The 26,206-nt window shown below is 43.3% G+C and overlaps 1 protein-coding gene across 2 annotated transcripts in view; it reads left to right on the top strand.

The window, feature by feature from the left end:
* Nucleotides 1-26,206, top strand: part of SLC9A3 (solute carrier family 9 member A3) — a 107,404-nt gene that overhangs the window by 47,639 nt on the left and 33,559 nt on the right. For both annotated transcript variants that reach the window (XM_035134704.3, XM_035134706.3), the window contains exon 2: nucleotides 24,511-24,813. In XM_035134704.3, the coding sequence (XP_034990595.3) occupies nucleotides 24,511-24,813 (303 nt within the window). The remainder of the gene's footprint in view (nucleotides 1-24,510; nucleotides 24,814-26,206) is intronic.

The following is a 26,206-nucleotide window of genomic DNA, read 5'->3' as shown; positions in this document are numbered from 1 at the left end:
TCCCTTTACGTTTACCTTTAAGATGACGCAAATAATTGTGTCAATGGGGGTTATATTGGAAAACTTCTCTGTGTCTCATGCCGCTGGGCACATTGCTCAGGTTTCTTTTTAAGCCTAGCAGTTAGGATTTCCCTATGAGTAGTATTATTAACATCTGAGCAGTTTGTAATGATGTTCCCTGGATTCTAAAATTCATCATTTAATTGTGATGCTTTGCTGCAATGGTGTTAGGGTTTCATAAGTACCGGCTGCAGACTAGCTGCTTTGCATGGGCTTCTTCTTCCCACCTGGCTAGGACCACCAGCTCCCTCTGCATTTTCCATATGAATATGGAAGACCAATTTGCATTTTATTTTACTTTTTCAATCAAGGGACAAAAAAGGTAGCCAGGTTTCAATGGCACGAATCTCTGGTGCGGGTGTGTTTAATGACCAAGGATTCCTGCAATAAGCACAAGTAGGGGCTGATTCAGTGTGCGTATTTTGCCATCTTAAAGTCTCATACTTTTTGTGCTTGATTTTAAAGTGTGAATTGGCTCTGGGGTTTGGGAAGTTGGTGAAATATAACATGGGCAGACGGCTGCATTTCTTGACCTCTATTACAATCACTTAGAGTATCATGCTGAGACCTGGGAGACCAGGGTTTCAATCCCCCACTTGGCCATGAAGCTCACTGGGTGAGCCTAACCCAGCACCTTTGAGCTCCTTGGAGAAAAAAGTGGGATACATATAGCTCAGTTGGTAGAGCGCGAGACTCTTAAACTCAAGGTCATGCCCCAGGTTGGGCAAAAAGATTCCTGCATTGTAGTAGGTTGGACTAGATGACCCTTGTGGTTCCTTCCAACTTTACAATTCTATGAAATACAACAAGGAAAATAAATAAATAAATGTATGTATAACATAATAACAACACCTAGTGTTTCCCACACGTCTTGTCTTAAGTGCAGTAACCCTGTAAGATAGGTCAGCATTGCTCTTCCTTAGATGGGGGTGGGGAAAGGCTGAGCCTATAGTCACCAAGAAAATTAATGGTAGAGCTGAGATTTGAGCCAGGTATTCCTATCTCTAAATTCATATTCCAAACCAAACCACTACACCAGTTCATTGTATTGGTAGCCAAAGAGACAACAGGGTTTATATATGTTTTAGTAAGGATGGGCAAAAAAAAAATGAGGCAAACTATTACTCTCAGCACGTGAGTATGGAGTTTGGTGTGCATTTGTGTGTGGGAAAGAGAGAAGGTAGAGGGGAAGATCTTTTACTTGTGCATGCTGACGTACAGCTATATCCCCTTGCATATTTTATTGAGCAAGGAATACACCTTTAAAGAGCCCTGGAGGTGTAATACATTTGTTTTCAGCAGGTAACGTGTTGCTGACAAATTCTGTACCAAGTTTTCGCTCTGGTGCACTGCTGGTTATCCTGTGAAATACAGAAAATTGCAGCTGGGATCTTAGGCTTCCTGAGGGAGTGCCTCACTTTCTTGAACTTACTTTTACCTCCCTTTAACTTTCTGCCAATTGGCTTTGCCGCAGCTTACCTCTGAGTGTTCGGAAATGCAACACTGCCCTTCACTCTTGATGCATTTGTTGTGAGAAACACCAGAACAACTTCAGTGTAGCTGTGGCAGACACAACATAGGAAGCAGCTCCAAGGGATGGGACCTGTGTGAAATTAGACATCATGCAGGAGTTTTAGGGCTGGCTCCTGCCATGTCCTTCCCACCCCCTTGTATATTAGGCACTGGGGACTGATTCTTTGCAGAGCAGGGGAAGTGAGGAAGGGAGGTTTAACCCCCCCTCCCAATGATATCACTCTTTTCTGATCTCCTACCCAAACTTCTGTTTGCTCTGCAGGGAGAAAATCCAGGCAACATTCATTTTAATACTCTTGGTCTTCTCTTTTGGATATTGCCTGACGCTGTCAGGTTGATCTTCCGAATCTGCATTGAATTGCACTTTAAGCAAAATTGGTCAGAATGCTGGAATGAGTAGCCAAATGTGCTTGTCCGGGTTAGGCAGGGGTCAGCAAACTTTTTCAGCAGGGGGCCGGTCCACTGTCCCTCAGACCTTGTGGGGGGCCGGACTATATTTTGAAAAAATATATGAATGAATTCCTATGCCCCACAAATAACCCAGAGATGCATTTTAAATAAAAGGACACATTCTACTCATGTAAAAACATGCAGATTCCCAGACCGTCCGCGGCCCGGATTTAGAAGGTGATTGGGCCACATCCGGCCCCCGGGCCTTAGTTTGAGAACCCCTGGGGTTAGGGATTGAAATGGTGTAGTTTCAGGTCTGGTTTTTGCATTATAGGATATGGAAAGAAATACGTAGCCTCTTCTTCGTGATTCTATAGTTTGTAAACCTTTCCAACACTGCTATTAGTTAGAAATACAGTTTCTGTGCCCTGAGTAGCTGCTGAGCTGTAAGTCGCTTGATGAAATAATTTGGCTATGGTAATGATGATGTAGTAATAGTAGCAGCAACAGCAGCTCCTCTTCCTCCTATTTTATTTTATTTTATTTTTTGCTAGGTGGTCAGTTTTATCAGCCCTTTAACAGAAATGCCCATCTAGGAGTTGGGAGCAGCAGCATCTGTTATGCCTGACTCTCAACAGTGCCAGCAGAAGAATATTTCCAAGCTTTGGACATTTCTGCCCGTTGTGTTCTATATGCCTGCAAACCTAAACCACTTACTTGGGAGCAAGTCCCATGGAACTCAGTAGGACTTGCTTCCAAATAAAAATGCGTAGAATAGCTCTGTGAATCTGGGACTTAAAAGTGTGCAACTTTAGCTGGACAGCACACACAGGATCCAAGTACAGGCTGCATGCAGTTATGTGTAATTTTTTCTATACCTTTTAGAAGAAAGGCAGCTGTAGGAGAACGGGAGTGATGGGTTGTTGGGTGGGAGGAGATTCTTCTGGCCTGCCCAAAATTCAAAGAACCATAGAATTGTAGAATTGGAAGGGACCTTGAGGGTCATCTGGTCCAGTGGAGGAATCTCAACTAAAGCATCCATGGCAAATGGCCATCCAACCTCTGCATTAAAATCTCCAATTTAATTATTTGATTTCTATACCACTTAGTAAATTAAAAGTATCTCTTAAGTGTACAAAAAATTGAAACAATAGATAACTTAAAATACGGTATTATAAAAATACACAGTTACATATAGAAATGTGACATTAAAACAAAGTTACTAACATACATGAACCAATATCAATTTCATTTTCTTTCTGACACACCCTCTCAGGCTTATTGCTATGAGAAGGGTGTCTGGAAACAAAACAGCAGACATCCCTGTAGTCTGTCATTCTTGGCTTACTTTTTATTGCCGGGTCCAAGGTGGGTGGTACTTCCACAGGCCAGGGGCAGATTTAGGGCAGCTGAGGAAGGTGGCTTCTCAAAGCCCAAGTAAGCATGAGGGCTCTGACAGGGTCCCAGAGTCCTTCTGCCTTCCCAAAGCTGGGCAAGTGCTTACCAGGCTTTGGGAAGGAGGTAGGAGGGTTCTAGGACCCTGCCAGAGCCTCGTGCCGCCTCCTCAAAGCAGGGAGGTCATCAGATGGCCTTGCACAGGGTTCACGCTGCTCAGGCTGCCCACAGCTGTGACCCATTCAGCTCCAGGTGTAGCCGGCTTGTTGAGTTTCCCAGGAGGTCCAAAGGATGAGGAAAGGGTCTCCCTTCGCACTCAGCTTCTTCTTCATCCTCTGTCCTCTCCTCCTCCTCTAGCTGTTTTCTCGTCCATAGCAGGGCTTGCTTTTATGGACAGGCTCAAGGTGAAAAATGCTTCCCCAGGCTGCCCACAGCTGAGTCCCACTCAGCTGCACTCCAGGGAAGGAGAGTCCGCTACCTTCTGAGGCAGGCATGTCAAACCTGCGGCCCTCCAGATGTTTTGGCCTACAACTCCCATGATCCCTAGCTAGCAGGACCAGTGGTTGGGGAAGATGGGAATTGTAGTCCAAAACATCTGGAGGGCCGCAGGTTTGACATGCCTGTTCTGAGGGATTCCATTCCACTGTCAAACAGCTCTTACTGTCAGAAAGTTCTTCCTGGTGTTTAGTCAGAATCTCCTTTTTTAAACTTGAAATTGCTCACCAATTGCTGCTTTCCAGTCCACTAGAGAAAAGCTTTTGAGTGGGAAAAGGGCTGGTTTGCAAAGATACATGCATATATATTTTGGCCCTAAATCTTTATTTACTTACAGAGGTAAAGAAGAGAAAATATACATACATATTCTACCTAGTTTGGCTCTTCACTTACAGTGTTCTGGCAATGAGTGGTACACATTTAGGCATTTGTCCCCCCCTCCCCTGAATTTGACTACATATATTCAACAAATTAAATAGAATTGAAGATATTTGACCAGCGCTACCAACACTTGTGAAAGCTGTAGCATGCTTGCAGTACAATCCTATTCATGCTTATTTGCAAGAAAATGCCAATTATTATAATGTGACTTGTTATTCCCTGTGCCTAGGATTGCAGCCTCCTCCTCCTGATTTAAAATAGGTAATTGTTTAACAAAATCCATCCTGTGCAGCAAACTATTACACTCGTGTACACTGTCTAGCTCCAGGCATGCTCCTTTGTGTTGGGTTTTGTGGACGTTCAATTAAAACGAGGCTTTTTCCATCATTGGAAAAGGCACAGGTATGGATTGCACGTGGCTTGCTATCTTATCAATGAAGAATATGGCTTCGATTTGTGTTGCTGCACCAGGTATCTTTTAAATCTGCACTTTGGCTATAATAAGAATAAAGTAAGTAAATATATTAGCCTGGAATTTCTAGAAGCCTGGACTTGCCAAGTGAGTGTTGCCAGTCTTAGGGCTTATGCAAACAATGCTTGTGTTAAATTTCCTTACTGTAAATGGATGCCTGTGATCACATTTAGTTTCCATCTGACTAATTTAATGCATTCAGAAGACCTGTTAGGTTGTATCCTCCCTTCCTTTGTCCCCACCTCCTAGTCACACACATGCAAGGGCACAACTAAGCTTTTCTAGATGCAAGTCTTAATTATTTACAGTAAGAAATGAGATCCCAAAGCAGCACAGCTCTACATGGTTCACATTACAGCCCATAGATAATGTGGCAGCTGTTCACAGCAGCACTTTGTATACAGTGAATTTACATAAGGAATCAAGGTGTGCCTCAACGTAAGCAGCTTTTGCGCAAGTCTCAGTGGACCCCTCTTGGTGGTTGCATTTCAGTGCTTAAAGTCAACACAAATCCTTTTGATTATGCCAGCTGATGGAACACAAAATTTGTTTATTTTGCTCATCTTTCTTATTACTGTATACATATTATGCAGAAACACACAATCCATTGAACTCTGGAAGTTAAAAAAAGAGAGATAACTCATAGGTACTAATACGTTGCCCATATGGGTTAAATCATACATTTTAAGGCTGATGGAAACCAAAACCAAAAGTTCATTCCATCAAAGAACCCAGCTATTCTAGAATAACCCTATGCCCTTGGACGTACCTGTAAGTGTTTTGAAACAAAAGGAGCAATCCATTGAAAACAAATACACTGTTAGCAATCTGTGGCCCATGGCCAAATATCAAAAGCCCTTTGCAAGCAAACAGTTCAGCCCTGTGACAAGAGTGATGTGTTCCTTCCCCAGCAGCTCACTGGGCAGAGAGGAAGGAAGAGTTGAGAGAGAGAGAAGAGGGAAGGAGCAGCAGCAGAATAAATGGAGATAAATGGCACCCAGGATCTGGTGTGAGATGTAAGCTTAGTTGAGCCAGGTGGGAGCAGTGATCAGAGTGCTGTTAAATAAAGTATACCTGTAAATAGCCAATTGTGAAGGAATTCCACCACAGTCACAGCTGATTTCAAAAGAGTAAACTTCCCCAGAATGAGGGGCTTAGTGAAAAAGGCAGTTGAGAAGCAAAATCAAGGTGGTCAAATCACTCAGAATTGCTTGGGAATTGTTTAAAGACAGAAAATTGGAAACACAACTTGAATATATACCTCAGAGCAGGAAAGGTACCATGAAGGCCAAGAGGAAACTGGCGTGGTTAATTAGAGGCAAGGAGGCTTCCTTCAAAAAAATGAACTCTTGTCCAAATGAAAATAACAAAAAGGAACACAAACTTTAGCAAAAAAAGTGCAAGCAGACAATAAGTAAGGGATACTAAAAATTAATTTGAGGAACACGTTGCTGAAAACATTAAGACCAGAAACAATAAGTTCTTAGTAGCAGGAAAATGTCCAGGAAGGCAGTTGGACCCTTGGATGATAAGGGAGTCAAAGGAGGATAAGGAGATCGGGGAGAAGCTGAATGAATTCTTTAGATCTGTTTTCACAACAGAGGATATAGGATGAATCCCAGTGCCTGAACTAAGACAGATAGTAGTGACAAGAGGTGAAGTTTTAGGTCTAATAGACAAAATAAAAATTGACAAATTGCTGGGTCTGGATGACATCCTCTTGAGAGTTCTCAAATAACTCAAATGTAAAATTGCTGATCTTCTAACAACAATAAAAAAAAGAAGCTTGTCCCTTGGATCCGTCTCCAAACTTGAGGACTGGAAAGTGCCCAACATAGCACTTTTAAAAAAGGGATGCAGCAGGGATCATGGAAATTACAGGCCAGTTAGCTTGACATCTGTCCCCGGAAAACTGGTAAAAACTATTTTTAAAGATAGAAGAACAAGTCTTACTGAAGCAGAACCAGCATGGCTTCTGTAAGGGAATATTCTGTCTCATAAACCTATTAGAATTCTTTGAGAGTGTCAGCAAGCACATAGATAGATGGGCATCTGGTTAACCTAGCACTCATCCAGACTTCCTTTTGTGCCACGTTTCTAGGTACAGGTTTGTCCAAGTGATGGTTGGTTGGTTTGGTAGGTTTTTTGGTTTTTTGCCCCTGCGAAAAGAGCTCCAAAATGTCCACCACCACTACTACTAAAATATTTTTTTTATTGTTTATACCCCACCCATCTGGCTGGGTTTCCCCAGCCACTTTGGGCAGCTTGAAGCACATACAAATTGAGTGAATGAGCAGTAAAATGGCAAATGCAATTCAATGTAAACAAATGTAAAGTGATGTACGTTGGAGTAAAAAGAATCTTAAATTTCACATGTGCACACAAGGGGTTTGAACTGGCAGTGCTAGACCAGGAATAAGACCTTGGGGCCATTGTAGATAGCTCAATGAAGTTGTTGGCCCAGTGAGTGGCAGCCATGAAAAGGGCAATTTTCATGGGATCATTGGGAAAGGAATCGAAAGCAAAACTGCTCATATCTTAACAATATTGTACAAATTTATGGTGTGATTGCATTTGGAATACTGTGTACAGTTCTGGTTGCCTCACCTCAAAAAAGGATATTGTAGAGTTGAGAAAGGTTCTCAAAGGGAAACCAAAACTGTCAGGGGGATGGAACAACTCGCTTATGAAGAAAGGTTGCAGTGTTTGGAATTTTTTAGTTTGGAGAAAAGGCAAGTAAGAGTAACATGGTAGAAGTTTATAAAATTATGCATGGCATGGAGAAAGTGAATAGAGAAAAGTTTTCTCTCTGTGTCATAACACTTGAACTCGTGAGCATCCAATTAAAATGAATGTTAGGAGATTCAGCATCAGGGCTGGCTCTAGGGGTAGTGTTAGGGCAAAATTCTGGGTGCGAGGCTGCTCAGTCACCCAGCTCCCCCCCATAAAATTCCCTAACAGGTAAGGCTGGGTGGCGCGGGGCGCCAGGGCGCGGGGCCGGCAGGGGGGCGCTGTGCGGCAGCCGTGCTGCACACTGCGCCCACCCACCGGGGCGATCTCCACACCATGGCGCCAGGGCGCCCGACATGCTTGAGACGGCCCTGTTCAGCATGGATAAAAGAATGTGCTCCTTCGAACAGAGCATAGTTAACAGAAGGCAGTGATGGTCACCAATTTGGATGGCTTAAAAAAGGATTAGACCAATTCATGGTGGAGAGGACTATCAAAGGCTATTCGATCTGAAGGCAGCCCTTTTTAGGGAAGTTTTTAATGTTTGAAGTTTTATTCTGTTTTTAATGTTCTGTTGACAACTGCTCAGAGTACCTGGGGAAACCCAACCAGATGAGCGGGGTAGAAATAAATAAATAAATAAATGAATAATAATAATAATAATCATGATGACTATGTTCTGCCTCCATGCCTTGGAATACCAGTTTCTTGGATTCTGTTAGAACAGGATGCTGGACTAGATGGGATATTGGCCTGATCCAGCAGGCTCTTCTTATGGTATTTCCCCCACATTTGACTCTGGCTATTCCCAGTGATGGCTACACCCACTGGGGCGGTGCTGTGGCTCTCAAAGGAGAAAAGGTTGTGCATTCCTGCTGTAAGCTCTGCAAACTGTCAGTGCAAGCAAAAAAGATTGGTGCCCCCTGCCCTATAGCACGTTCAAAACTGGACTGAGGCTGCAGTTCAGTCCTAGTGTCCCTCTCAGGGGCCTGTATTTCGTTACTGACCATCTCAGTGAGAAACTCCTCATGACAGAGAAACCTCAGGGTTCCCTGAAACATTGTTTGAAATTCATTGTGGTAAGCAGGCATTTTCTCGTCCTTTGGACAAGGCCTGCAGCCTTTATGCACATTGAACATAGCCTGGGGATGTGGTGACTTCTTCCCTCTCCTTGCTATGGTATTTGGATGAATGTTGTGAGATGGATGCTATGCCCTCTGCTGTGGTCACCAAGAATATGGTGCAGGGGGTGTTGTGGGTCCCGTGATCCTTATGGCTGTAGTCTCCAAATGGTATAACACTTTTCAGTGTGTAGAGGTGGGTTTTGGTGGCAAGCAGACTGGATTTATCTCAAGATCTAGGAGGTCACCTGGGCATCTAGAAATTTGATCCTAGTACCAGAAATATTTTTCAGCTGAAGTCTTAGCCTTAATTTTTCAGTACTTCCGGGTGGTGGCATGATTTTTTTTAAAAAAGAGGTGGTCAATGCCCATCAGCTTGTTTTCCCCTACTCTACAATACATGAATTTGACTTCATTCATAGCTGTTGTTTTCTCAAGCACAGAAGAATGCCTGTTTTCACACCTTGATTTCTTTTGTACTGAGCTAAAATGTAATTAGGTGAAAAGCTATAGCTTCTTTTCTTGTTTCTTTTCTTTTTCTGAGTCTGAACTATTCCTTCTGAGCATATCAGAGCCAAGATAAATGATTTTCAGTTCCTTGGTCTTTTCTTCAAAAGACAAATAGGCTGCTTAGCTCAATCACTTAGCACAGGCTCTTAAGATCATGCTTGTGCGAATATATATTTGAATAGAGTAACAAAGTCACTCAGATTTTCCTGCCAAAAAATTCAAGTCAAATGGGCCTGGCAAGGTGGGAATGAAGGCTGATGTGAAATAAGCCAATCTCGCCATTTTAGGCATGAAAGTGAGTGAGAGAAATACTAGTTGCATAGAAGTAAAATATAATCAATATGGTTGTTGTTGTTTAGTCATTTAGTCGTGTCCGACTCTTCGTGACCCCATGGACCATAGCACGCCAGGCACTTCTGTCTTCCACTGCCTCCCGCAGTTTGGTCAAACTCATGTTGGTAGGTTCAAGAACACTGCCCAACCATTTCGTCCTCTGTCGTCCCCTTCTCCTAGTGCCCTCAATCTTTCCCAACATCAGGGTCTTTTCCAGGGAATCTTTTCTTCTCGTGAGGTGGCCAAAGTATTGGAGTCTCAGCTTCAGGATCTGTCCTTCCAGTGAGCACTCAGGGCTGATTTCCTTAAGAATGGATAGGTTTGATCTTCTTGCAGTCCATGGGACTCTCAAGAGTCTCCTCCAGCACCATAATTCAAAAGCATCAATTCTTCGGCGATCAGCCTTCTCACTTCCATACATCACTACTGGGAAAACCATAGCTTTAACTATACGGACCTTTGTCGGCAAGGTGATGTATCTGCTTTTTAAGATGCTGTCTAGGTTTGTCATTGCTTTTCTCCCAAGAAGCAGGCATCTTTTAATTTCGTGACTGATGTCACCATCTGCAGTGATCAAGGAGCCCAAGAAAGTAAAATCTCTCACTGCCTCCATTTCTTCCCCTTCTATTTGCCAGGAGGTGATGGGACCAGTGGCCATGATCTGAGTTTTTTTAATGTTGAGCTTCAGACCATATTTTGCGCTCTCCTCTTTCACCCTCATTAAAAGGTTCTTTAATTCCTCCTCACTTTCTGCCATCAAGGTTGTGTCATCTGCTTATCTGAGGTTGTTGATATTTCTTACGGCAATCTTAATTCCTGCTTGGGATTCATCTAGTCCAGCCTTTCGCATGATGAATTCTGCATATAAGTTAAATAAGCAGGGAGACAATATACAACCTTGTCATACTCCTTTCCCAATTTTGAACCAATCAGTTGTTCCATATCCAGTTCTAACTGTAGCTTCTTGTCCCACATAGAGATTTCTCAGGAGACAGATGAGGTGATCAGGCACTCCCATTTCTTTAAGAACTTGCCATAGTGTGCTGTGGTCGACACAGTCAAATGCTTTTGCGTAGTCAATGAAGCAGAAGTTTTTTTCTGGAACTCTCTAGCTTTCTCCATACTCAATATGGTAACTATCCCTTATCCTTGATACAGATTCTAGTTTCAGTAACCTGCAGAGAAACATGCTTCCTTCAGCATGTCATAGATGCAGGTTCCATTTTGGAAGGAAACAGGAAGAGTTTACCCAGGCTGGATGAAGACAAAAGCTGATTACAGAGGAGCCATGTTTTAATGCCATGCTCCATTGTTTAGTGTTTTGAAGTTTGGGAACTGATCCCACAGTACTTTTTCTCCACTTCTTGCTTTCTCTGCACCTATCAGCATTGCAAAATAAGGCACCTTTTCATTTTGAATGCAGTTCACCATTAAATTTTGGGAGGTGGTGAGCAAGCACTTTCCCCTGCCTGTACTGTTCTCCTTCTGCCTTGCACCTTCCAATTCTGCAAACTTCCATTGCAGCTCCTTCCAAATCTCATTGGGCCTGGAGAAGCAGGCAACAGAAAAAAGTATGCAATATGCATTTAATACTGAGGCTTTGGGGAGGAAAGTTCTTAGAGTAGAGGGGACACAGCAACCACACTTAAGAGGATACAATTTATGTCATTCTTTGCTTTTCTTAGTGGAAACCTATCATTTCCTCTATTACCAATGCTCAGGTGTGAATGCCGTTGCTTATGCAGCCAAAACAGTCCCAATCATGTACCAGAGAAGCTTATCAGCAGGGCTGGGGGTGGGGAAGCCCCAAGATTTATACAGGAACAACAAATCTTTAGGTGGGGGGATATTAAGGAGGGGAATCCCCCCCATAAAAATCAGCCCAACAAGGACAGAGCTCAGAGTGGGAAACTAGTAAACCACTCAATAGGAGGAATGGAGCAGAGTATTGCAGAGGTGAGCTTAGCCGACAGGCTGTAAAAGTCAATAGGGTATTCCATGGTGCAGTATTTTGTTGCAGGTCCCAGTTTTAGTTACGTAACAATTAAAAGGGTTGGCACGGCAGCCTAGAGACATGAGAAATGAACTGGTTTATATGAACCAGGTTTCCTCAACATGTGTCCCTCCCATAGCTGCCAAGTTATCCCTTTTTTAAAGGGATTTTCCATTATGCTGAATAGGCTTCCTCGCGAGAAAAGGGAAAACTTGGCAGCTATGGTCCCTCCAGATGTTTTGCAATACAGCTCCCATGGACCCCAGCCAGACTGAAATAAGCTTTGGCAGGCAAAGTTTTCATTATGTCTACTTTGTAGACAAAATGTAGAGCTTTAGCTCTACAGTGGCAAAAAGAAGAAATAATAATAATCTGCTTTAAATCTTTATGATTGTGGGTGGGGCTCTCCCTAGGACAAAACTCTGAATAATGTGGCAGTGCAGCTGGGTGGCTTCTGCCCAGGCCCTAGGGGGTAGAATAGCTTCCAGAAAGACAGGAGCTGGACCTCCTGGACAGAGAATCTAAGGGGCAAACCTCCAGATACATCATAGCTCCACCATGATTCTAGGAAACAGCTGCCCATTTTTGGGAAAAGAAGCCACAATTTTTTATGCTTGGCTATGTTATATCATTGCTTGGTTCACATGGGTAGGTATGTACCGTATTCAGCCCAAAGTTGAGCACTTTTAGTCATATTAATTTAAGTAGGATAGAGGTTAGTTTTTGCTGGGCATTACCTATGTACATTGGGGACTTTGTAGGACAGGAACACCCTACATATAAAGAAGAGTTTTAATTTAATTTGATTTCTTTTATTTTTATTGGCTCAGACCGAAAACATCATGTATATCAGGGTAGTCAACCTTTTTATACCTACCGCCCACTAATGCATTTTTCTTGATGGTAAAATTTCCTTACCGCCCACCAGTGCTCAATGGAAGGATTCAGCTTGTGCCATAGAAGCCCCTACTGCCCACCTAGAATCCTGAAACACCCACTAGTGGACGGTAGGGACCAGGTTGGCAACCCCCCCCCCCCGGTGTATATGGTAAATGGCATTTTTAAGGATCAGTGATAGACCACACACTTTGTTTGCACACTGAAGATCCTAGGTTCACAATTAGGTAGCAGGTGGCATGAAAGACACACACACCTTCTCTGCCATTGAGACCCTGCCTACGGGGTTAGAGGAGCAAAGTGTTAGTGAGCTGCTGTATGGGCAGCTTCTGATGTTCCATGTTTAAGGACACTTTCATGATTCACCAGACCTACAGTCCATAATCTCTTTGGCTTTCTCTTTCCCCATAACCACTAGTAACTAGATAGTTGGAGAATTAACTGCTAGAAATCCAACTCTGTTCAGTTCTGCCAGGTTCTGCCCTCTCACCTCTTCACTTTGGAAGCAAAACACAAGCTGATAGCTGTCCCAAATCACTTACTCACAAGTAGTTGCATTAGCTATCCTAAAGCCAAGTGCTTTGACCCCTTAATCTCTGTGCACTTCCTTTGGTGTACTTTGTCAAGCTAATCTTCTTCAGTTCTTAAATGTGTACATTAGTAAGTGCTAAGTACATACTTTTGCAGATACCTGTCTGCCACCTTCTTTCCACCCCCAACAACAAAAGAAGAAAAATGCTGTAGGTGCTTTCCCGTCAGGTGAATTCTCAGTAATGGTGACTGTTTAACTTGCAGCTCTTCCTGTTATTGTCTTTGCAAGAGGTTCCTTGCCCCTGTCTGCAAGACAATGAAGAAGGCATCAGAGTAAAGTTAATAAATTACTTCATGAGAGTAATATGTAAAAATGGATGTACAAGAATATTCACAATTAGAGACTAAATAAATACTTTTCTAAATGGAGTACAAAAGGAACTATTAAATCAAGCAGCACATTTATATGTTCAGCTGGTATTTTGTGTTCAGAAAGGAGTCCCGCACTCTGGAGTCCTAATACGGTCCACTGTGAAACCCCTCTTTGAAAATCCCGTTCCTCATAAACCCTTGGTCATCTTGATGGCCCATCTCTGCACACATTACATCTTGTCAACATCCTTCTTAAACTGTGGCTCCCAGAACTGGACACCGTATTCCAGGTGTGGTGTGACCAAGAATAGAGTGGTACTGTTACTTCCCTTGATCTGGACACTAGACTTCTGTTGATGCAGCCTAGAATAACATTAGCTTTCTTTTCTTTTCTTTTCTTTTTGCTGCTGCTGCTGCATCACACTGGTGACTCGTGTTAAGCTTGTGGTCCACCAAGACCCTGAGATCCTTTTTCACATATACTACTAGCAAGCCAGGTACCCCCCCATCTTATATTTGTGCATCTGGTTCTTCCTGCCTAAGTGTAGAACCTTACATTTTCCCCTATTGAAATTCATTTTGTTAGCTTGGGCCCAACTCTCCAATCTGTTAAGGTCATTTTGAATTCTGATTCTGTCTTCTGTGGCATTAGCTGCCCCTCCCAGTTTGGTGCCATCTCCAAATTGGATGAACATCTCCTGAATTCCTTCATCCAAGACGTTTATGAAGATGTTGAACAACAACAGGCCCAGGACAGAACCCTGCAGCATCAGACTTTTCCCCAGGATAATGATGATTATATTATATTATATTATTTATTTATACCCCACACATCTTGCTGGGTTTCCCCAGCCACCCTGGGTGGCTCCCAACAGAATATTAAAAACACAACGAAACATCAAACATTTAAAACTTCCCTAAATGACTAAACAACAACAAACAGGGCTGCCTTCAGATGTCTTCTCAGATAGTTGTTTATTTCCTTGACATCTGATGGGAGGGTGTTGCACAGGGCGGGCGCCACTACCAAGAAGGCCCTCTGCCTGGTTCCCTCTAATCTTGCTTCTCGCAGTGAGACCCGCCAGAAGGCCCTTGGGTCTGGACCTTAGTGTTCAGGCTGAATGATGACTAGGAACCATTAATGAGTACTCTGGGTTTGGTCAGTCAACCAGCTACAAATCCACCTAACAGTTACAGTTGTACCTTGGAAGTCAAACAGCCTAGTTCTCTAATGTTTTGGCTCCCCAACGATCAAAACTTGGAAGTGACTGTTCTGGTTTTTGAACATTCTTATGGAAGCCGAATGTCCGATGGGGCTTCTTTGGCTTCCGATTGGCCGCAGGAGCTTCCTGCAGCCAATCAGAAGCTGTGCTTTGGTTTTTGAGCATTATGGAAGTCAAACGGACTTCCGTAACTGATTCCGTTCGCCTTCCAAGGTGCGACTGTACTTTGTTCAGCCCACATTTACCAGCTTCCTCAGAATAATATCATTGGGGACTTTGTCAAAAGCCTTACTGAAATCAATAAACACTATGTTCAGATACCACCCGAGTACTGTACTGGTGAACAAACTGGGAGAAAACCATGAGGCGACAAAGCCTTTAGATGGCAAACTGTGGAGTAAAGCAGCTGACAACTGCTCTTTTAGGATTTACCTCACACTCCTCTTTCTTCTGGCCAGTGTATTTAAAGGGGTGACGGTGGTGGAATGAAGGCAGTGTGCATGTGTGACAGAGAAAAAATTTTTTGTGAGACTGTCAATACTTCAGACTCTTTTGCCCCTCTTTACACTATGTGTTTCCCATCATCTACAGAACATGGCTTTAACTTTTTTTTTTTTTAAAAAAATCACATACTATTTAGCTTGCTTCAGTTTCAAAACCACATATTCATTTGAAGGGCAATCTTAACAGGGAATTAAGTGAATAACTTATTCAACCTTGACTTAATGTTCTTGAATGCCATTTTGCTTTGTGCTACAACCTCAGCTGATGTCATTTTATGAACACCTGAGGCGAACCTTTTTACTTCCAATTCTTTTCTGCTAATACCACTTAGTGTTATTGCTGACCTTTTACTATTGGTCAACAATAAGATGTAATAAAACTAAATGTTCTTTCTAGCCTGTGGTGCTACACTTGAACTATGTCACATACATACCCTGGCCCTAAATATGTTTACTGAGAAATAAGCCTCATTTGAGTCTGGAACAACTTAACTTCCTAATGTTTATGTTTCTGATTTCAGCCACAATGTTACTTGACATTTTCCTCATAGAAAAACCAGTGAAACCTTGGCTCCAGATTTAGTTTAGAACATTGTCCTGCTGGGACAACGAAATGGTCCACCTGAAGTCCAGATGTAAAGCTCAGAAGCTGGGTGAGATGGAACTGGCCACCCTCTATCTTGGGGGCGAGGAACCTTTTTGCCACAGAAGGGTGGTCAGAAGCTTACATAGCTGCCAAGTCTCCCGTTTCCCCCGGGAAACCCCCGTTTTTCCAGCTGTCCCCAGCCGAAAAAACAGATTTTTTTGTTTTTTCCCGGTTTATTCTGGCGCGGCGGCCATTTTGGAACTGGGCAGAGCATGCTCAGAAGCAACTTTTGATGCTGCTCTGCCCAGTTCTGAAATGGCTGCAGTGCAACTTCTGGCGCGGCAGCCATTTTGGAACTGGGCACAGCAGCATCAAAGGTCACTTCTTAGCATGCTCCGCCCAGTTCCAAAATGGCCGCCGCGCTACTTCCGGCATGCTAATTTCGGTCTGGTCCCTTATTTTTCAGAGAGGAACTTGGCAGGTATAGGAACTTAATGTGGCTGGACATGGGGAGGACTCTCCCCTCGTGTGCCCTGATCTGCACTGCATCACCCTGCCTCCTCACAAGCTTGCCTTCATTTATGCACATGTACACTCATCCATTCACACACATGGGGAAGAGGTGCATGGTGGAAAGCTAATCCTTTCACCAAGTCTTTGGAGAGCTGCAGGGGAGAGTGCACAGGTTGGATCGGACCAGTGGCTCATCTGGTCCAGCATCCTGTTCTCACAGTGGCCAACCAGATGCCTATGGGAAAGCAGGGAGCAGAACACGAGCATATGCACATTTCTCCCCTCCAGTGGTTTCCAGCCACTGATATTCAGAAGCATTGCTGACTCCAGCTTTGGAGGTTGCCCATTGATAGCCCTTTCCTCCTCTCATTTAGGTGACAGTTTTTAACAGAAAAAAGCATCAGGGAGTAACTCACTCACTGACTTGCATAAAGGGTCAATAATGACCAAACAAAACATGCATATGAAACATACGAGTTTCATTGCTTCAGTTTGGAATAGCAAAATCACAGTATGACAGCATAGGAGAACAAGATTGTTATGGAAATGGCAAAGGGAAGGTGAATGTTGTTCTTGACTGCAGATGATACGCCTGCGAAAGCATCTTTCTCTTCTAAAAAATACTGATATGAAAAGGAGACATACTCTTGTTTGTTAACGTGACTTAGTCACTCCTACCTGGTTGAGATAATGAATTACCATAATCTCTCACACTGTTATGACGTACATTTCTTTAGTTTGAGAGGAACTGCAGCCACGCAAACACCCACCCCCTTGCAAGCAAGAAATAGCACCCAAACATCAGAGGAGATGGAGGCATAGTTGAGTTCAGCACTATCCTGTTCTCTGCCCACGTTTGTAGACTAGGCCTCCTCAGTCAGGCATGGTTGGCTGGGAAGAGGAGAGACACCAAAGGGTAGCTTCTAAAATGTGTGCGCGCACACACAAACACACACGTGGGAAGAGCAACTAGATGTGGAGGCTACCAGTTTGTGGGGAATGTATGTTCAGAAGACAGGAAGTAGGATGCAACTTTCCTAGTTCTGGTGGGAATTCTGAAGGATTGGAAGGGGGGGGGGGAAGGGTTGCAACTCCAGGGTCAGGCAGGGAAACAGGGAAGAAAAGTCAAGCAAGAGCAGGCCCTGAAAATTGCTTATTGATTCTCTGCTCCAACTAGCAAGGGTGGTGGTGGTCTTTTGAAGCAGCTGCAGCAAACAGGGACCTTTACTTCTGTAGGATCCAGAGAAGTGGGAACCAGAGGTACTGAGAGAAAAACAGGTGAGTCAGACCCCCTGGGTTGTGGCTAAGTGATTTTAGGTGGAGTGATATTCAACTTCCCATAAACAAAAGGTGTAAAGGATCAGGGAGGTGTCATTTAGTATAGCTCTGTACCTCCTGGGGTGAGGTTGACATGGATCCTCACCCTGATAGAATTTTCTTTTGTTGGGACAGGTGGTGGTACCTGCTATCTTCAGCTAGTTTGATGAGATCAGCTGTTGAACAATGGCCTCCTCTCCTGAGGGCCACTCTCTTGCAATTATTTCTTCAATTGCATTGATTGGATTGTGAAATCCAATAGTCATATTCTGTGCATATGACTTGGGATGTCACCTCCCCTAAGGTAACCAATGTAACTCATTGGGCTATGTTTTCCATCATGCCTCCTGCAACCCCTTTAAAAAGTGAACCAAACCAAAGCCAAGTTTTAAAATCATGCAAGCAATTTTGGGGGGAAGTGTCTTCCAAGTTCATTAGCTAGTAGCCAGCCTGCCAACACCCACCTTGGTCATTTACCATAGTTACAAGGAAGTAGTTACAGGTAGGTTAGCCGTGTTGGTCTGGTGTAGTTGAAACAAAATAAAAAAAATTCCTTCCAATAGCACCTTAGAGACCAACTAAGTTTGTCATTGGTATGAGCTTTCGTGTGCATGCACACTTCTTCAGATACACTGAAACAGAAGTCACCAGATGCTTATATATAGTGAGAGGGTGGGGAGGGGTATTACTCCCTCCTTGTGGTAGGAGTGGGTGATTGACTGGCTGCAATTGGTCTTGCAGGAAAAAGCAAGGGCTGAGATGGCTAAAGATAGCTTTATCATGTATAATGAGATAAGAATCCAATGTCTTTATTCAGACCAGGTTTCTCTGTGGTTTTAAGTTTGGTGATAAATTGCAGTTCAGCAACTTCTCTTTCCAGTCTATTTCTGAAATTCTTTTGTAATAAGACAGCTACTTTGAGATCTTGTATAGAATGTCCTGGGAGACTGAAGTGTTCTCCTACTGGTTTCTCTGTCTTGTGATTCCTGATGTCAGATTTATGTCCATTCATCCTTTGGCATAGGGTTTGGCCTGTTTGTCCAATATAGAGAGCTGAAGGGCACTGTTGGCATTTGATGGCATATACACAATGTTAGAAGATGAGCAATTAAATAGTCCTGAGATGGTATGTTTGATATTGTTGGGGCCAGTAATGGTGTTGTCTGGGTGTGTGTGGCAGCAAAGTTGGCACCTGGGTTTATTGCAGGCTCTGGTACTAGTGCCCATGTTAAGTCTGGTGGTGGTATTATTGTGGGTGAGGAGTTGTTTAAGATTGGGTGGCTGTCTGTAGGCAATGAAAGGTCTTCCTCCCAGAGTTTAGGAGAGGTTGTAGATCTCTGATGATGCATTGTACTGTTTTAACTTGGGAGCTGTATGTGATTTCTAGTGGTGTTCTGTTATTTTCTTTTTTGGGTCTGTCTTGCAGCAAGTTCTCTCTGGGTATCAGTCTGGCTCTGTTGATCTGTTGTTTAACTTCATTGGGCAGATATAGTTCTAAAAAGGTTTGCTGTAGATCTCTTAGGTGAGAGTCTCTGCCTGTAGAATTGGAACAGATGCGGTTGTAACATAGGGCCTGGCTATATACAATGGATTGTTTGGTATGTTTGGGATGGTAGCTAGAAGCATGTAGATATGTTTGTCGGTCAGTAGGTTTACGGTATAAGGTGGTGTCTATATGCCCATCCTATATTTTTATAGTAGTGTTGCATAGATTGGTTCATTGTTAGAGTAATGCTGGGGTGAAATTCATTGAATGTCTGGTGGAAGGTGTCCAGGGTCTGTTGACCATGTGTCCAGATAATAAAAATATCATCAATGTATCGCAGGTACAAGAGAGGTTTGAGTGGGCAGGAGTTTAGGAAACGTTGTTCTAAATCTGCCATGAAGATGTTGGCATACTGTGGGGCCATGCGGGCGCCCATGGCTGTGCCGCTGATCTGGAGGAACAGGTCATCACCAAATTTGAAGTGGTTGTGGGTAAGGACAAAATAGCAGAGTTTGGTAGCAAAGTCCGCTGTGATTTGATCTGAAATGGTTTTCCTTATGGCTAGTAAACCATTGTTGTGTGGGATGTTGGTATACAGAGATTCCACACCCATAGTGGCTAGTATGGTGTTGTTAGGAAGATTATTCAAAGATTGTATTTTCCTCAGAAAATCTGTGGTGTCATGTACATAGTTGGGAACACTGATGGCATATGGTTTCAGAACAGAGTCCATATAGCCAGAAACACCCACTGTAATAGTGCCAATACCTGAGATGATGGGGCGTCCTGGATTTTTTTACAAGGAGGCTTGCAACAATCAAGGTACTGTATATGCATTTGCTTAACCTTATGTTTAAGAAAATGATATGTTAACAAAGCCACAGTCAGTATGCAAAGAGTAGAAGTAACAGGGCTTGTTCTGGTTTTACAGAAGCCAATGTAATAGAATGTATTGAAGCTTTTTGGCAACTCTAACTGGACCTTATCTGCTTAGTCATAGAAAATGGAACATGGGAATGTTAGAAGAGATCGGTTTGTATGGCTTTCCATGGCTCAGCATGTCAAGCTATAACCCATGCTACCTTGACTTTTAAACTACAGCACTCTTCCAAAGATCAATGTAAAAATGCACCTCATTTCATGGATTGCAAAATCCAGGTCTAGAATGGTCTTTCAATTTGCTCTGGTTCCCCCCCCCCCCAAAAAAAAACTGACCACAAGGTTTTCAATAGGTCTGTTTCCAAATTCCATTGACATTTGACTTCTGAAGTCAGGTGTGCACATGACCTCATAACTTAATGAGGAACATTGACCTGGTGATCCTAAAATAGCGTCCACTTTTAAATTGCTAATGTAAGTTTGCTAATTTGTTGACCCACAAAGAACAGTGACCTTAAATTGTGATTTTAATGAGCTCATTGCAATGGTGTATACAGGTTTTGTGGTGATCATTAAGTGTGTAGCAACTAATAAACCTTCCAGAGAGCAAGCCAAGTGCTAACCAGCCGTTGTTTTTTTAAGATTATATCTAACTTGGGAGACATTTTCAGCACTTGCTAAGATTAGGGAAGGTAGACAGGGGGTACTTTGAGTTTTGTTCTTTAGCTCTTACAGCTGATATTGAGCCATAAGCCTCGATAATTAGGGCACTGCAAGTATATTGATTACTTGATTGTTTACTAATATGTTTTACCAGGGCTGAACCAAGACATTTTGGCACCCAAGGCGAAATGTAAAATAGCATCTCCCCCTCCCCACCAGGGAAGAAGGGATGAATGGAAATCTACATCAGAAACCAGGGCGGAATAAAGATCTATTGTCAGGATCTGCTTCCCCTGTGGAACATGCTGCCTGAGGCAGTTGCCTCACCTTGCCTCAAGGGTGGGCTGGCCCTTTAACATCTTCCACTGGTTATTGCAGTGTGGTTTCTGGAAAGAATTTATTTATTCTTTGCTATAATAGTCTATATGTGCAAAGAGAATAATGAATAGTACTGTATTTGGAAGCACCCCACTTATTGTCTATCATAAGGTAAAGGTAAAGGGACCCCTGACCATTAGGTCCAGTCATGACTGACTCTGGGGTTGCGCGCTCATCTCGCATTATTGGCCGAGGGAGCCGGCGTATAGCTTCCAGGTCATGTGGCCAGCATGACAAAGCCGCTTCTGGCAAACCAGAGCAGCACACAGAAACGCCATTTACCTTCCTGCTGTAGCGGTTCCTATTTATCTACTTGCATTTTTGACGTGCTTTCGAACTGCTAGGTTGGCAGGAGCTGGGACCGAGCAATGGGAGCTCACCCAGTTGCAGGGATTCGAACCGCCGACCTTCTGATCAGCAAGCCCTAGGCTCAGTGGTTTAACCCACAGCGCCACCTGGGTCCCTATTGTCTATCATAGCATCCATCCATTTCTTTCTTTCAAACTTTAAAAGCTTTTGAGGCAGGAGTTTTATTTGGCCAGGGTCCTAATACAGAGGTATCTTAGCCCTTGACCAGGGCTCAGACATTGTTAGAATATGGAAAAATAATAAGAGCAAGTGGGGAACCACAATAATTAATGGTGTCGTAGAGGATGCAGACAGATGTCTAGAAAGCATTGGCTAGAAATGTAGTTGAGCTGTGTGTGGCATTTTGATTCCTAGGCTGTAGATTTGGACACATTTGTGGCACCGAAGCCATGCGCTTGGCTTGCTTGGGGGATGGTTATGAAGAGTTGGGACAGAGTAGCTCAGTGCGTTGATTTTAGGATGTGAGACTTGAAGGTGGAATATCAATGCTATGTGTATTTTAGAAACAAAGTATGAGAACAACAATGTGAATCCCAAAGAAACTGAGAAGGAAATTACAAGAAAATGGATCTTATTTCTTGCATACTGGAATAATACGTTTCAGGACACTGTTCACTCCTACACTGTATTAACTGATACAAGTGACCTACTTTCTACAAATAAATATTAATTGGAGGAGGAGAGAAAATCGACATTAGCAATGTTACAAGTGAGATCTGCAACAAAATGTTGCACTGTAACCTCCCTCCTAAAAGCCAGCCATTTCCTCCAAACAGGGCACTGTATTCTCCCCAGCCCTGTTCTAATTTAAATGAGTGCCTGGGGAGTCTTTGACGTATTATAACATTAAGGGTAGAGCAATTCAAAGGGGGTGGGGCGGGGTAATCCAAGGTGGAAGAACCACCAAAAATTATGTTAATAATTGTGATGGCGCAACAGAAGGGTGTGGGCAGCGCTGTCGCTGCATCTCCACTCTTTAAACTAGCTATCTATTTTCAATCCCTTCCCATTGGTCAAGATACGAAGTAAAATCAGCATGTGAGCTCCCTATTCTGAGTGAGTGTTTACCCCAAGCCTCCCCTGCAAAATTCATTTTACAGTTCTTTCCCCCCCATTATAAACAGGCAGCTTTTTAGCCATTATTGGAGCAGAGATCTGTGGAGGAGAAGAAGGTGCAAGGCATCTTGCCCCATGATATACTCACATTGCTCTTTCTACCATGTTAGAGACTTGACAAGACTTGAGCCATTGGTCCCCAAAGTTCAGAACGAGGTGTTCTGCACATAATGTAACTGAATTGCAGATTCCAAGACTTCAGTGGCAGGACAAGCTGTGTCCGTTTCATCAAATCATTAAAGGGCCAGAGCCCCGGATGCAACGCCAGCTTTCTAGATTAGGTACTTCAGCAGTAAAATTATCCAGTGCTGTGCAAATGCATGCCTGCTGGCAGGCCAGCTACCGGTATGCAGGTATAGGCTCCTGACAGCATCAAGTGCTCTTAGCACTTCATTAGCTGCTTGCATTAAAAAAGGACTATAGAGGGCACACATCTTTTGATAAGGGCACTCTAGGGATGGGAGGACAAAAATAGTCACACCCTGCTCCTAAATCTTTTGCACTCTCGGGAAGCCATTACTGGATCTTTCAGCAGTATAATGTGAAAGATCCAGTGACCATTTCTCTACTTGGCAATGCTTGTCCCCATATTTACTCTGGCAGTACTTTTGCAGGGCTTAATAACATCAACTATATCTGTTTCATCTTCCATTGAGATATATTGTTGGTGCTTTGATTCTTAAATCATTTAGGGATTTTCTGTTTTGTTCTATCAAATCACTTTGTGTCACCACTGAATAGCAATTTATTATTATTATTATTATTATTATTATTATTATTACCCCGTCCATTTGTCTGGGTTTCCCCAGCCACTCTGAGCGGCTTCCAACAAAATATTAAAGTACAATAGTACAATATTAAAATACAATCGTATGTTCAGTTCCATTCATTTGTGTCTGAATAAAGCAATCAGTGGGTTTTTTTCTGGGGGTACGCAGGAGTATGCATACCCCTAACATTTTGTGGATCTAAGTTTGGCCTTATTGGGGGGGCAGTATTTTAATATGAGTAGGAAAATGAGAGTACCCCTAAACATTTTTTTAAAGAAAAAAAGCACCGGAGGAAAGCTGAGGTGATTGTGTTATCACCAATTGCGGCTGCTGTGAAGGGTTGTTTTGCATACCTTTAAGTTCTAATTCATGGGTAGGCAAACTAAGGCTCGGATCTGGCCCAATTGCCTTCTAAATCCGGCCTGCGAATGGTCCGGGAATCAACATGTTTTTACATGAGTAGAATGTGTGTTTTTATTTAAAATGCATCTCTGGGGTATTTGTGGGGCATAGGAAATTGTTCATTATTTTTTTATTCAAAATATAGTCTGGCCCCCCACATGGTCTGAGAGACAGTGGACCGGGCCCCTGCTGGAAAAGTTTGCTGACCCCTGCTGTAATTGAATTGTTGCAGACATACCGGTACTTGTCATGTTTAATTCCAACATTTGCATTTACTCCTTCAAACATATATATCTGACAACTGAGGATTCGCACCATGTACCTGATGAGGTTTGCTCTACAGTACTCCACAAAAATTCATGCCATAATGAGATTTCTTAGTCTTTAAGATGCCACAAAATTCCTTGCTTCAAAATTCCTTCAGCAGTTTAGATGGCTGCTCACCTAAAAACCATTGGTGTTATATAGAGGTGGTGAACTCCCAGGGCCTTCAGATGCAGTTGGACTCCAGATGCAGCCAGCATAGCCCAATGGCCAGGGGTGATGGGAATTGTAGTCTAACAGCATCTGGAGGGGGTCCACAGGTTCCCTACTCTTGGTCTAATGTGAAACCTAGAGCAGTAGGTCATTGGTAAAGATAAAGGATCCATTAGATCCAGTCATGGATGACTCTGGGGTTGCGACGCTCATCTCGCTTTACTGGCCAAGGGAGCCGGCATACAGCTTCCGGGTCATGTAGCCAGCATGACTAAGCTGCTTCTGGCAAACCAGAGCAGCGCATGGAAACACCGTTTACCTTCCTGCTAGAGTGGTACCTATATCTACTTGCACTTTGATGTGCTTTCGAATTGCTAGGTTGGCAGGAGCTCACCCCGTCGCGGGGATTTGAACCGCCAACCTTCTGATCGGCAAGCCAGCAGTAGTAAATTGTCAATAGAGACCTACTGCACAGTGCTATTTCATCAGTCGTGAGCTTTAAGGGCTGGATTGTCAGTTACAGACTTTTGCACACTTTTATGCACCCAGAAGCATTATTTACTGTTTCTTCTTGCATTTGCCTTCTGACTCTCGTCCATGTTGTTTTCTTGACAGTTTTCCACCTGTCCCATAAAGTCACCAGTGTGGTTCCAGAAAGTGTCTTGCTCATTGTGCTGGGCATTATCCTGGGAGGCATTGTCTTCGCAGCAGATCACATTGCCTCCTTCACCCTTACGCCGGACGTCTTTTTCTTCTACTTGCTGCCACCCATCGTCTTAGATGCAGGATACTTCATGCCAAACCGACTCTTCTTTGGCAACCTGGGCACCATCCTTATCTATGCCGTCGTCGGGACCATCTGGAACACTGTCACCACAGGCCTTTCGCTCTACGGGGTCTTTCTCACAGGAATAATGGGTAAGGCATGGGTAATCATTATTTCATTCATTCTTCGCTATTGGCTCATGTTTTGTTGGGTTGTCCTGGGATGAGTAACTGTGGAGCATTGGTCACATCCACCGCTCCAAGCCATGAACTTGGTACAAACCTGCTTTGCTCACTTTGCGGTGGTAGCAGCATCACAGCTGATAATTTATTACATATATTTATTGCTATATTTTTATCCTGCCCTTCTTCCAAAGGGATCAGAGCAGTCTCTGTGGTTACTCCCCTCCAGCTACATTCTCACTACAGACCCTGTGCATTAGTTACAGGTGGGTAAAGGTAAAGGTAAAAGGTCCCCTGACCATGAGGTCCAGTCGTGACCGACTCTGGGGTTGCGGCACTCATCTCGCATTATTGGCCGAGGGAGCCGGCGTACAGCTTCCAGGTCATGTAGGTAGCTCATACCAATGACAAACTCAGTTGGTTTCTAAGGTGCTACTGGAAGGAATTTTTTTATTTTGTTTCGACCTGTGCATTAGGTTAGGTTAGGACGATATGCATGGTGAGCTCACAGCTTCTGAGAAAACTATGATCTTTGCATTTAAAGAAGATTGCCCATCTCAAGTTGCTCATCAAGATCCGGTTGCGTAAGTTTCGAAGCCAGATTAGGCCTGTGTTTGGTTTACTCTTTCTTCTGAAGTTACAGTAAAGATAGGCTGCCATTTTGGTAGCATTTAGGATTGGCAAGCCTCTTGGTGTTTGTGTTAGGGCTCAGTTTACAATAGGTGTAGTTTGGAAATCAACTATAAAGGATTGCTTTTGCTTTCTTTTGTGCGCAGTGGGGACAGTTGCTGCCCACAGGCCCTTTTTATTCTGAAATGGAAACCGTGCCCTTTAGTGCCATTGTTGACTACCGGTAGGTTGAATGGGCACATGCCACTATTGTTCTTCCAATCTAGCCTTAGGGAATAGTTCTCTCTCAAAACCTCAGGATTATCATCAAGAAAAAAACTCTTGTCAGTCTGAAGCAAACCTCAATCACACACCCCCTTTGACATTTAAACACATTAAAGGTGGGAGGTGGGGGGGGTAGGGAAGAGAACCTTCTTTGCTAGCAGGTTAACTATTACTTTGTTTTCAGTCGTGCAGTTCAGCCACTATCACTGCAGACTGCAGACCATTGGCGAAATGGAAATGTGTTCAGTTTGCGAAATTAACATGGTCTCTGTTTAATTTTGAAAGGCTGGCTTTCACTGCTTCTGTGGCCAGGCTGCAAATGCAGCATGTGTTAGAGGTGGTCCTAATTGTATCTTTCCCAGCTCTAGTTATTTTGACCTTGAAACTTCATGATCTATGTGCTAAAAAGGAGATAAGTGGCATACCTGATACTACGGTAGACACTTGGAGGGGCTGGGGGGTATACATC

The sequence above is a fragment of the Zootoca vivipara genome, chromosome 12 (genome assembly GCF_965207765.1).
Source record: "Zootoca vivipara chromosome 12, rZooViv2.hap1.1, whole genome shotgun sequence".
Classification (NCBI taxonomy): domain Eukaryota; kingdom Metazoa; phylum Chordata; class Lepidosauria; order Squamata; family Lacertidae; genus Zootoca; species Zootoca vivipara.
The sequence above is the reverse complement of the archived record's forward strand: the minus strand, read 5'-3'. Positions and strand labels throughout refer to the sequence as shown.